Raw genomic sequence first — 13,325 nt, forward strand, 5'->3', positions numbered from 1 at the left:
ACACATATCTTTGTGACAACCTGATCACGTGAAAAACCAGATATGAACTGAATATGCTCACGTGTTTTACAACAGGTTCATTAATAGTAGTACGCTTCACAGAACAATGAGATATATGATATCATTATATGTAGCAGGTTTTTTCAACTTCGCACAGTACTCTCAGAGTTTAATCACTAATTGCAAAACTTTATTTAATATGCAAATGAGCTGTTAATTATCTTGAAACTGCTCAATGCTTTATGGGACAATTAGATATCCATCAGATCAACATTGGTAGCAAGTTTTATTTAATTTAATGCTGTAATTTTAGAGAAATGTCACTAATTACAAAGTTCATTAAATATGCAAATAAACCTAAATTAACTTGACACTGTTCAATGATTCATAGCACAATTAAATATTTATCAAATCAATATCTGTAGCATGTTTCACAAAATTTTGGTGCCGAAATTTCAGAGTTATATACCTAATTACAAAGTTTATTAAATATGCAAATGAACCCTTAATTAACTTTACACCACTAAATGCTTTACAACACAGTTAGATATCTGTCGTATCAGAATGTGCAGCAGTTTTCATCAAATTTGATGCAGTTGTTTCGGAGTTATATGACTAATTATAAGACTTCATGAAATATGCAAATGAGCTAATTATTAAGTTGACACTGCTCAATGCTTCTCAGTACAATTGGATATTTATCAGATCAACATCTGTAGCAAGTTTCATCAAATTTAACGCTGTAATTTTGGAGTAATATCACTAATTACAAAGTCATTTAATATGCAAATGGACCCTTATTAACTTCACACAACTAAATGCTCTACACCACAATTAGATATGTGTCAGATCAGTATCTGAAGCAGATTTCATCACATTTGGTGCAGTTATTTGGAGTTAAATCAATTATTACAAAACATCATAAAATGTGCAAATGACCTATTTGTTAACTTGACACTGCCAAATGCTTCTCAGTACAATTAGATATTTATCAAAACAATATCTGTACCAATTTCACTGACTGGGTGCCGTAATTTCAGAGTTATATACCTAATTACAAAGTTTATTAAATATGTAAATGAACCCTTAATTAATTTCACACTACTAAATGCTTTACACTAAAGTTATATATCAGTCGGATCAGTATCTGCAGCAGATTTCATTACATTTGGTGAAGTTATATCGGAGTTATATGACTAATTACAAACCTTCATAACATATGCAAATGAGCTAATTATTAACTTGACACTGCCTTATGCTTCTAAGTATAATTAGATATATATCAGATCAATATTTGTTGCAAGTATCATCAAGTTTGGTGCAGGACTTTAACAGTTATATCACTAATTACTAATTATTATATATCAGATCAATATTTGTTGCAAGTATCATCAGTTTGGTGCAGGAATTTAACAGTTATCTCACTAATAACAAAAGTTCATTAAATATGCAAATGAGAAGATAATTGACATGGCACTCACAGTCTCATCATAATGTTCTTAGATTGTCGTGAAAAGTTTCATGAAAATTTGTGCAGTATTTCTTGATATATGTCTACACTGTCATTACTGTCTCCATAGGGAAACTATTGTACGGAAAAAACGATATTGCATAACTTCATTAATATGCAAGCCACACTAAACGAAATTTAATCAGTTCTTGCAAGTAGCATATGGTACCTGTGTACCGATTCTGACTTGAATCCGTTCAGGCGTTTTTGAGTTATCGTGTAAACAAACAGACAGACACACACACGCACACACACACACGGAGAGACAGATAGACATCGCTATAACATTAGCCCATGTGTTTACACACGTGAGCTAAAAAGGATTTTCCATTAAATGCGACAGAGACTACCTGAAATGCATATATTTTACAAGCATACAGAATTACAATGTACGTAAGACTCTAAAAGTGTACTAGCATCTAGATGCTACAACGAAAACTCAGACATAGCGGTTTTGTAAAGGGCGAGGTTACAAAGTTCGCTCATTGCTCCCATTGATTCCGAGAGGAAATCAAAACCAATGATAAAAAGTTGGGTCGTGTACAATACGGCAAGCAAAACAAATCAAAATACGGAAACGTGACGCTTCTATTAATAGATATTGGTGAAGAACAAAGACAACGTCAGTTAGTATTGTCAATGCTCCAATGAATGGAGAACTGATAACAACAAAATTATTTAACAGCTCGCTATATATAGAGTACATATACCTGACCTCCCCGCGATGCACGCATTTGTTATCCTCAGTACCATGACGAATTAAATATCTATGAACAATAAGAATATAATTTGGCAATATAGAGATAAATAAAAATATAGCTGCAAGCAGCGATGATGGGACCAAAGCAATCTTAAGTGGAAAAAGAAGACAAATGTCATCACAGAGGGCAAAGGTAATCTCAGTTACACGTGGTTTTTTGCAACAAAACTTTTGTTCCTATTGTTACATCTGTCAACTAAAAAATCAGACCAGGAGGTTTATTGGGTAGCTCCAAATTAAATATGTGCATATTTTGCATATTCTCAAAAATTATTCAGGCTACACAGTGAAAATCCATTTCTGTTTTTGACTGGTGGAAATGTGGGCTTATATAAAAGACAAATTGTATCCATGATAATTAAGGGACTGGTCAGTTTCTTTGGCCTAGGGGGCGGGGGGCTGGTGGATTCATGGGGTCACCCTGTTTTTGATTTTGGTGATGGGGTCACCATGTTTTTGAAATGCCCAATAGGGGTCAGTGTGTTTTTGGATTTTGACATGGGCTCATAATTGCGTAAAATGCATCGCGTCAGCCATAAATTTCATCATTCAGTTGCATTTTTTTCGGCGCGCCCTTTGGGCGCATAACTTTAATAATCAGACATAATTTTCAGCGCACCTCGACTTAAATATATCAGATATACACATATCAGAGATATATCATATCTGTCTGTTCAATATTTTTCAGTGGGCACTTTGAGCGTATTACTTAATTTATGTATCAGACATTTTTCAGCACGCCCTTCCGACTCATGACTTTAATATATAGACATATATATCAGAAATATCAGGATGTTTCATATTTTTCGGGTGCCATACATTAATAAATCAGAGATATATGTCAGAGATATCGTGATGTTTGCTCAGTGAAAGTGTACCATTATGAAATCTGCAGTTCATATGAAAAGGATGACAAATTCCTGATACTTTTCTATTTTCTGTATGAGAATTCAGTATGAGAAAGCCACATGCACAAATATATCACAATATATATTTGATACAGTGAAATATTTTAGAAATAGAAAAATGACAAGATTTTTTCGTTCTCATTGATGCAACTATTTTCCTTTGTGTCACAGGTTTTCTGTAAATAGATGCATTTTATGATTACAGTAACAGTTAAAAAGGCAGTTTTCATCATTATTAGCTGTGCTTTTATAGTTTCAATGTTAAAAGAAAAGGTCCTCTCAGACACTGCACACATCAGATTTGGCTAAAATAGCTCTCTATGGCTTCTAAGGAGATTTAATTTGATGGCTAGCAAGTCTTAACACCCATCAAAGTTTTTGATTTACTGCTTTTTCCTCTTTGATATTAATGATTGACATCCATTACTGTACAACAGTTCAGGACATCTGGTTAAGTTTAAGAGTGAAATACATTCACAGCTCATTCAAAATACTGTATTCAAACTTTAAAATTGACACTTTGAAATTCCTATCGTACAACTGACATGTCAACAATTCAATTAAAACACATAATGACTGTTTAAAATATAATATACATAAAATATAATATATATATCATATAATTTATATTCAACCTTTGTTTTACCGATGTCGTGCACAGGGGGGTCATCCTGTTTTTTGAAGTTAGGGATATTTATTTGAATTGACTTGACCCAAAATGATGAAACTTGCTATGTACATTAAATATACTATGATATAACATTGTTGAAAGCCATTAAATATTTTTACTTCAGCCAATTCCTTATTGGCATATTTAATAAACTTTCCAAATTAGATATATATATCTGAATTTACTTGACCATAGGTGATGAAACTCACTATGTACATTGAAGATACTATGATATAACATTATTGAAAATCATTAAGCACTTTTACTTCAGCCAATTTCTTATTAACATACTTAATAAACTTTCCTAATTAGATATATATATCTGAATTGACTCGAACGAAGTTAATGAAACATATATTGAAGATACTATAAAACATCATTATTGAAAGTCATTAACTTTTTTACTACAGCCAATTTCTAATTTGCATATTTAATGAACTTTCCTAATTAGGGATATTTATCTGTATTGACTAGACGAAATTTGACGAAACTTGCTATGTACATTAAAGATACTATGATACAACATTAAAAGTTATTAAGCATTTTTACTTTAGCCAATTCCTTATTTGCAAATTTAATGAACATTCCTAATTAAGGATATTTATCTGTCTTGACTAGACCAAAGCTGACGAATTGCTTTTTACATTAAAGATACTATGATACGATATTATTAAAAGTCATTTAACATTTTTACTTCAGCCAATTCCTAATTTGCATATTTAATGAGAACATTTCAGTCAATTCCTTATTTGCATATGTTAATGGACTTTCCCGATTGGGGATATATACTTGGATTTAGAATTAATCTGTGGTGAATATTATTCATTATATTGATCATAACACTCTCAATGAAGTTGCAAACATGTGGCAAAGGTTCAAATTTACACATTACTGCAATATATAATGAAACACGTGAGCATTTTCAGTTCATACCTGGTCAAAATTCAGAAAAGGGTATCAGAAACTTTTTGACATCGGCACATAGTCCACCCCCGACCCCGGTCGAAGAAACTGACCAGTCCCTAAGTAAATTTCAAGTTTCAACAGAGACTTTTTTAATTTAGTGACACAATATCTCATGAAAATAGCAGTTTCTTTTTGCTGGCAATAAATGTGGTAATCCATAGCAATAAAATAACAGAAACTTATGACAGTAGTTATTTGTGTGAGTGAGAGTGTACTGTTTTACAGCAATACTTTCATGGTTGCAAGTTTAAAGCCCCACGAGCTGCAACTTTTGGCAGAATTTTCTAAAATTTAGTTACTTTCAAACTAATATTACTCCAAGCAGAAGTACTCACTGACATATCTGAGTATAAGTTACATGAACCTCTGAATTTGAGCACATATGTAAGAATTAACCAGATAAATAATAAAGTGGTGCCACACCCAAATGTGGCTGCCCCCATGTGAATTTTCAAACAGACAGTGAAACCAGTGCATAAACCTATAAGCATTTTTACAGACCAACATAATTCCATCCAATAGATCTCATGGGACTGAATATACTTCACTGAGACAAGGTATTCTCTATTTTCATTGTAATATGTGAAGTATTGGAAAATTGTGGGAAATTTAAGATTAACTAAACTATGTAAAATTCCTAGCTGTTTTCTAACAAATTATTGTTTTCATGACAGTGCAAGGTAATATCACTTTATTGGTAGAAAAAATATCTGAAATTATTGGAAATATTTGAACTTGAAGAAATTCAATGACTTTGCAGCTCACGGGCCTTTAATACTTTTGTTTGCTAGTATTCTATTTGACAACTGGTCGGCTTATTTTGTGTTTTGCTCGCTTCATTATTCCCTAACTATGGGCCTGATTTTGACAAAAAGTCCCTAACAATGGGTCTGTTTTTGACAATACACATGGGTCGATGTTTCCAATTTGGGCCGCACACCCCCCGTATGAAAATATTGAGAGTACCCCCACCCTGGGGAGTCCGGCCGCTTTCGACATCGCCTTCATGAGCATGTAATAGCTTGTTGATTCCCATACGCTGGTTACGGAACCATAAACCTCTGTTGATGGTACCTGGAACGTATTCAATGCCTACATAGAATGGCGAAGTGGCAGATTTCATTTTACCAGGTCTTCGCGAAGCATAGGTCTTGTACGCGAGAACGGGACATGTAGGCCTATCTGGAGAAGCCGGGGTAGCGTACGCTTTTGGGGCAAAACTTCGCGTATTGCCAGGTTCCCCTCGACGAGTCTTTGTGAGCCTTTCGTTGTAGATGATATATTCGCCGTTTTCGTCATGCCCCAGAGAAACGTCACCCCATTCCATCTGATGGTGTTCATTACTGGCGCGAAGACCGAATAGTTTTGTGTTATTCAGCCAGAGGGTATTAAGCTTAAGCAACGACGATGCGGAGTGGACTCCGAGCTGACCGGCTTTCAGCAAAGTGTTCTCGTGTTCAGATGTTATCGCCTCGGACTTGTTCGGCACGTTCCCCTTTCCTGCTGCCTTAGGCTGTTTTCGTTTCGCTGCCAAAGCATGACGACTTGATGCGAACGCTTCGTCACGGATAATGCTAGCACCGTAGTCATTATCACGCAACCACCTTTCGATCGATTTTTGGTAGCTAGTCGTCGCCGTTCTTCTTCCTGGTGCCGAGAAAAAATTTCGCGAGGAAGGGATCAAGATCGGACGGTGGTATTTCCGTTAACGTATGTCTCTCTGTCGTCATTGCTGTTTTCAATTCTTCAAACACGGCGACCTCTCGCTTCGTTTTCAAAACGGTGTTCTTGTTTTTGTGGTCGCCCACATAAGCAGCTACTTCGTCCGCCGAGAAACTTATGAACCTCGGTTTCTCGCTTGCCGAACTTGAAGTTGAAGGGCATTCGACTTCTGGCTCCATCGCTGAAATGTTGCTGTTTTCGACTTCGAAGGCCTGCATTGTCGTTTTGTTCACACTTTCCGTATGATCTGGGTAATAAAATTCACTTTCTAAGTGTTCGACGTACATACAATTCACCCAGTCGTAATGTTTATCCTCTAGCTGTTCCATGAAGGACGAAGTTTGCAGACGACAGTATTTACAAATAGAAAGTAGTTCCCCAAAAGATGTTGTTTATTAAATTTGTATATCGATGATATCATTTGCATATCGCCTAATAAAAAATACCAGTTTGTCACGCGCGGTATTAATTTGGCAAATTATGATTTTGATCACTTTGTGACCAAATATTGCAATGAATTTGATGTCAGACGTATCCTTTTACCGTTATATGTGTACAATGTGGGAATAAAATGTTAGAAATTACGTTTTTGCAAAGAAAGATACAGGGATTACTTTAATTTTTGCTAATTTGCAAATCAATTTGAAAAAATACGGGTGTTATTTTTTCAAGTGCACTTGGAATACGGCAATACATATGTAATGTTTGACAATATTCAATGAGCCACACATATCTTTGTGACAACCTGATCACGTGAAAAACCAGATATGAACTGAATATGCTCACGTGTTTTACAACAGGTTCATTAATAGTAGTACGCTTCACAGATCAATGAGATATATGATATCTTTATATGTAGCAGGTTTTTTCAACTTCGCACAGTACTCTCAGAGTTTAATCACTAATTACAAAACTTATTAATATGCAAATGAGCTGTTAATTATCTTGACACTGCTCAATGCTTTATGAGACAATTAGATATCCATCAGATCAACATTTGTAGCACGTTTTATTTAATTTTATGTTGTAATTTTAGAGACATGTCACTAATTACAAAGTTCATTAAATATGCAAATAAACCTAAATTAACTTGACACAACTAAATGCTCTACACCACAATTAGATATGTGTCAGATCAATATCTGCAGCAGATTTCATCACATTTGGTGCTGTTATTTTGGAGTTATATCACTAATTACAAAACTTCATAAAATATGCAAATGACCTATTTGTTAACTTGACACTGCCAAATGCTTCTCAGTACAATTAGATATTTATCAAAACAATATCTGTACCCGATTTCACTGGCTCGGGTGCCGTAATTTCAGAGTTATATACCTAATTACAAAGTTTATTAAATATGTAAATGAACCCTTAATTAATTTCACACTACTAAATGCTTTACACTACAGTTATATATCAGTCGGATCAGTATCTGCAGCAGATTTCATCACATTTGGTGAAGTTATATCGGAGTTATATGACTAATTACAAACCTTCATAAAATATGCAAATGAGCTATTTATTAACTTGACACTGCCTTATGCTTCTAAGTATAATTAGATATATATCAGATCAATATTTGTTGCACGTATCATCAAGTTTGGTGCAGGAATTTCAGAGTTATCTCACTAATAACAAAAGTTCATTAAATATGCAAATGAGAAGATAATTGACATGACACTCATATTTTACAAGCATACAGAATTACAATGTACGTAAGACTCTAAAAGTGTACTAGCATCTAGATGCTACAAAGAAAACTCAGACATGGCGGTTTTGTAAAGGGCGAGGTTACAAAGTTCGCACATTGCTCCCATTGATTCCGAGAGGAAATCAAAACCAATGATAAAAAGTTGGGTCGTGTACAATACGGCAAACAAAACAAATCAAAATACGGAAACGTGACGCTTCTATCAATAGATATTGGTGAAGAACAAAGACAACGTCAGTTAGTATTGTCAATGCTCCAATGAATGGAGAACTGATAACCGCAAAATTATTTAACAGCTCGCTATATATAGAGTACATATACCTGATGCCTGTGTACCAAAAATCAGGCCTCTAGGTCAATTGGCTAGCCTAGAATTAGATATGAGCATAATTAATGAGGCACATGAGCTGGTACCATATTGTCTACCATGCTACCAAATATGAACTGTATAGCAGTTGTGGCTACTGATTTATAGGCCTATAAGTATATTTGAGGTCGAAGGTCAAAGATGGCATGTGACAGTTTGTCATAAATCTTTTGTTCTCATAGTTATTCCTATGTACCGAAAATCAGACCTCTATCTCTATTGGCTTGCAGAGAATTAGATATATGCATAATTAATATGTTACAGAATGTGGCGTCATAAGGTCTCCGATCGTACCAATAGAAAGAGTATAGCACTGTTGGTTATGGACAAATATGTATATTTGAGGTCAAAGGTCATCGAGGTCACGTGACATTCTGACAAAAAAATTGTATCCCATACTTATCCATATATACCAAAAATTAGACCTGTTGCTCTATTGGCTTGCCCACAATTAGATATGTGCATAATGAACTTTTTCAGGCCTGACTTTCTGGTAACTTACCAGAGCTACCCCTATATATAGGGGTTTAGGCCTGAAAGGGTTAATAAGGTACAGGATGTGGCATCATAAGGTCTACCATCCTACCAAACATGAACTCTATAGCCATTATGACTATTGGTTTGTAGGCATATAAGTATATTTGAGGTCAAAGGTCATCAAAGTCATGTGACATTTTGTCATAAATCTTCGTTCCCATAGATATGCCTATGTACCAAAAATTAGACCTCTATCTCTATTGGCTCGCAGAGAATTAGATATATGCATAATTAATGAGGTAAAGGATGTGGCGTCATAAGGTCTCCTATCGTACCAAATATGAAGGGTATAGCACTTGTTCTTCTTTACAGAAGATGAACAGGAAAAAGAAGAAGTGATACTGAGTAAATACATTAGGGGCCAAGCCCCATAGGGCTTTGGCCCATAATAATATACAGCCTTGAAAGTTGTTCTGGTGACGAATTTAAATGTGTGATGAGCAAGTTGTGTTATTTGCAGGTAATTGCTTATCAGTCACGAGAAAGAATCATTTAAGCAAAAAAATTTGAAAGTTGACGCCAACCAAAGGCAGTGCATAATACGAACTCTATCTGATTTAGATTATGTTACAATGTCAACTTGTTGTTAAATATATGAAAAGCTAGCAAAATCTAATCTTCAAAATTATCAGTTCAGATGACATAATACTGTATGTCCATGAGCGACTGAATTTTAAATGATACCTACCCAACTCATTGTTAAATGTCTGCTACTTCTTTTGCTTAACTTGTAATCCTGACGTCGCAAATGATATGAATGGCACAACAACGGACACTTGTTATTATGTTGTATTTCAGAAGGTACACCCCGTCATGTGTAATGAATATTCATGACTTCATCGGACATAAAAAAGGAAGACATATACGTATATTCGTTGCTGCGTAATTGTTGTTAAGGTGAAGTACTACGAATTACGTCAAAATTAGGTTGTGGTGTCATTTTCTTGAAACTTTGCACAAATATTCTTGGAAGTTGTGCAAGTGCAAAAATATAATAAAAAATGGGGGTCACCACGCTCGTTTCCATGGAAACGGACGTTAAAATGGCGTCGTTAGAAATAAATAAAAATGATATAATTCACTTAAACTAAAGAAAGCAATTATAAAACGCTTAGCAAATGACTTAATTTAATAAATACCAAGAATTAAGATCCATATCTATCGAATGTATAGTTTTCATGATGTTTGTAAAGAAATTTTAACATAAGTATCGATTACAAAATAACGATATGGAAATTATATCACTACATAATTTTCGAACTTTCTTCCTGTTGCTTTGAATGGTGTCATTTTGACGAAACTTGGCGAATAAAATCCTGACATAATACCATTTAGTTTACACTTTTAATAAAAGGGTGTCACCACGCTACTTTTTACAATATGTCCAGGTGAATGGGTAATATGCGCCATGTAAATGGGAGAGAAATGTTATTTTGCGCTCATATTGAATAAAAACCAGCTTCCTAGGGGGTCAGAATATGACAAGGTTAAAGGTAACATGTATTTCTAAGAGACTGGGTCAAAAAATTAGGTAAAAGGGCAATTTCAACAATGACAGGTGATATTAAATACATGCGCTACAAAATAACCCATTTGCGGCAGGCTGGAGTTAAATCTGCGCAGAAACGTTCTAAAGCGTGTGCGCGTCCGAATTCGGCGCCCTTTACCTTTAAGCTGTACCGATGTACAAATCAAATACGGAAACGTGTTGCTTCTATTTATAGATATTGGTGAAGAACAAAGACAACGTCAGTTAGTATTGTCAGTGCGCCAATGAATGGAGAACTGATAACAACAAAATTATTTAAAAGCTCGCTATATATAGAGTACATACCTGACCTCCCCGCGATGCACGCATTTTTATTTCCTCGGTACCATGACGAATTAAATATCTATGAACAATAAGAATATAAGTTGGCAATATAGAGATAAATAAAAATATAGCTGCAAGCAGCGATGATGGGACCAAAGCAATCTTAAGTGGTAAAAGAAGACAAATGTCATCACAGAGGGCAAAGGTAATCTCAGTTACACGTGGTTTTTTGCAACAAAACGTTTGTTCTTATTGTTACATCTGTCAACCAAAAAATCAGAACACAAGGTTCATTGGGTAGCTCAAAATTATATACATGCATAATTAATGAGGTAAAGGATATGGTCTACCGTCGCATCAAAATTGAAAAATACATGTGAAGATAATGGCCCTTGTATATGAATAATGGCCCTTGTGACATTTTGTCAAAAATCTTTGCTCCCATAGATATGCCTGTGTACCAAAAATCAGACTCTAAGTCAATTGGCTAGCCTAGAATTAGATATGTGCATAATTAATGAGGCACATGATCTGGTACCATATTGTCTACCATGTTACCAAATATCAACTGTATAGCAGTTGTGGTTGCTGATTTATGGGCATAGAAGTAAAGTTTAGGTCAAAGGTAATCGAGGTCACGTGACATTTTGTGAAAAATCTTTGCTTACATAGATATGCCCTGTACAAAAAATAAGAGCTTTAGCTCAATTGGCTAGCCTAGAATTAGATATGTGCATAATTAATGAGGTATATGATGTGGCATCACAAGGTCTACCATCCAACCAAATGTGAACTCTATAGCCATTGTGACTATTGATTTATAGGCATATAAGTATATTTGAGGTCAAAGGACATCAAAGTCATGTGACATTTTGTCATAATCTTTGTTCTCATAGATATGCCTATGTACCAAAAATCAGACCTCTATCTCTATTGGCTTGCAGAGAATTAGATATATGCATAATTAATGAGTTACAGAATGTGGCGTCATAAGGTCTCCAATCGTACCAATAGAAAGAGTATAGCACTGTTGGTTATGGACAAATATGTATATTTGAGGTCAAAGGTCATCGAGGTCACGTGACATTCTGACAAAAAAATTGTATCCCATACTTATCCATATATACCAAAAATTAGACCTGTTGCTCTATTGGCTTGCCCACAATTAGATATGAGCATAATTAACTTTTCAAGCAGCTTGAGCGGACGTATAGAAATTTGCATAATTCAATAAGCTGCAGAGCCTCGTTCTGAATGTAAACAAGCAATATGCCGGAATACACGTCGTTCGAGCGACTTGGTCGTGAAAATGGGCTCGAAAGCTCACAAATATGATTATTTAATGCGAAATTGAACATGCTATGAGGTAATGTACACTTTTGAGAGTAATTTCATCGTATCTATGTATGATAGAAATAAATACTAATGATAATTGACAACTGAATTCGTACGTTGCCATGATGGTTTATACCTCTCAGCTGTGTGCTATTTTTAGACTGTGACCCGAAACACACTGATACAGGTCTTGAACAAAAATAATACTTGTTGTGTCAAACCACTTGCTATTGAACAACGCTTGTGACAAGTTTCGTGAATTTCTGACAGTGCGCCTATATTTGCGGCATGATTTCACGATGCCATGTATGCGCTGTTACCGTACAAGGCCGATCGTACAGCCCAGTGTACGCGTACGTACAGCGTATGTAACGCTATGGCACTGCCTTTACGCTATCGGACTTCAGTCAACATTGACGAGTTGAAACATGGTAACTGGACAGTGATATACTACCCGTTACCAGTGAAAAGGAAAACTGTGACAAATCACGGTCACTAAAATCCACTCTTACAACGATATTATTATCTTGAAAGGCTGAGGGGTCAGTAAAATCAGACGTGGGAATGTCCGACCACCACATCCTGCATCGACTCCAAACAGACAGACACTGACAGTTGACAATGACCGAATACAAGAGAAGTCGGCCAGTACAGTATGCACCCAATTAGAATATGTGCTCCATATTAGTGTTTCTTTTTTTGAAGTCTCGAAAGCGATCTAAATGTCATTCATAGGATGAGCGTAATGTTTGCAAACTTCACAGATCACAGTTCAATGCACGTGTGATATACACACATTGGGTAAAATTAAAGATGGCGGTGTATCGCGATCGTGGTACTACTACTAGCGAGTTTTGCAGTCTTCGTCATAGTTACACTTGAAGTTCGTTAAAAAGTCATAGGAGATGGTGAGGCAACTTAGTTAAGAGTCATCAAGCCATGAATTTTACTGAAGAAATGGCATAATGTTTGCCTGAACTTTAATACGGTACGCGCGCGATCTGCAGAAACACGGAGGCAGAC

The 13,325-nt window shown here is 35.4% G+C and overlaps 1 protein-coding gene across 2 annotated transcripts in view; it reads right to left on the reverse strand.

Moving 5' to 3' along the window:
- LOC139117206 (protocadherin-15-like) overlaps positions 1–13,325 on the reverse strand; it is a 43,674-nt gene that overhangs the window by 28,623 nt on the left and 1,726 nt on the right. The window contains exons 2-3 of one of the 2 annotated variants that reach the window (XM_070680108.1): positions 10,989–11,046; positions 2,221–2,277 (exon numbers count right to left, since the gene is read on the reverse strand). In XM_070680108.1, the coding sequence (XP_070536209.1) occupies positions 2,221–2,263 (43 nt within the window). In that variant the 5' untranslated portion in view covers positions 2,264–2,277; positions 10,989–11,046. Of the gene's footprint in view, positions 1–2,220; positions 2,278–9,842; positions 9,941–10,988; positions 11,047–13,325 lie in introns of those variants that run through there. The other variant, XM_070680107.1, reaches the window with a different exon arrangement.

The sequence above is a fragment of the Ptychodera flava genome, chromosome 18 (assembly GCF_041260155.1).
Source record: "Ptychodera flava strain L36383 chromosome 18, AS_Pfla_20210202, whole genome shotgun sequence".
NCBI lineage: Eukaryota > Metazoa > Hemichordata > Enteropneusta > Ptychoderidae > Ptychodera > Ptychodera flava.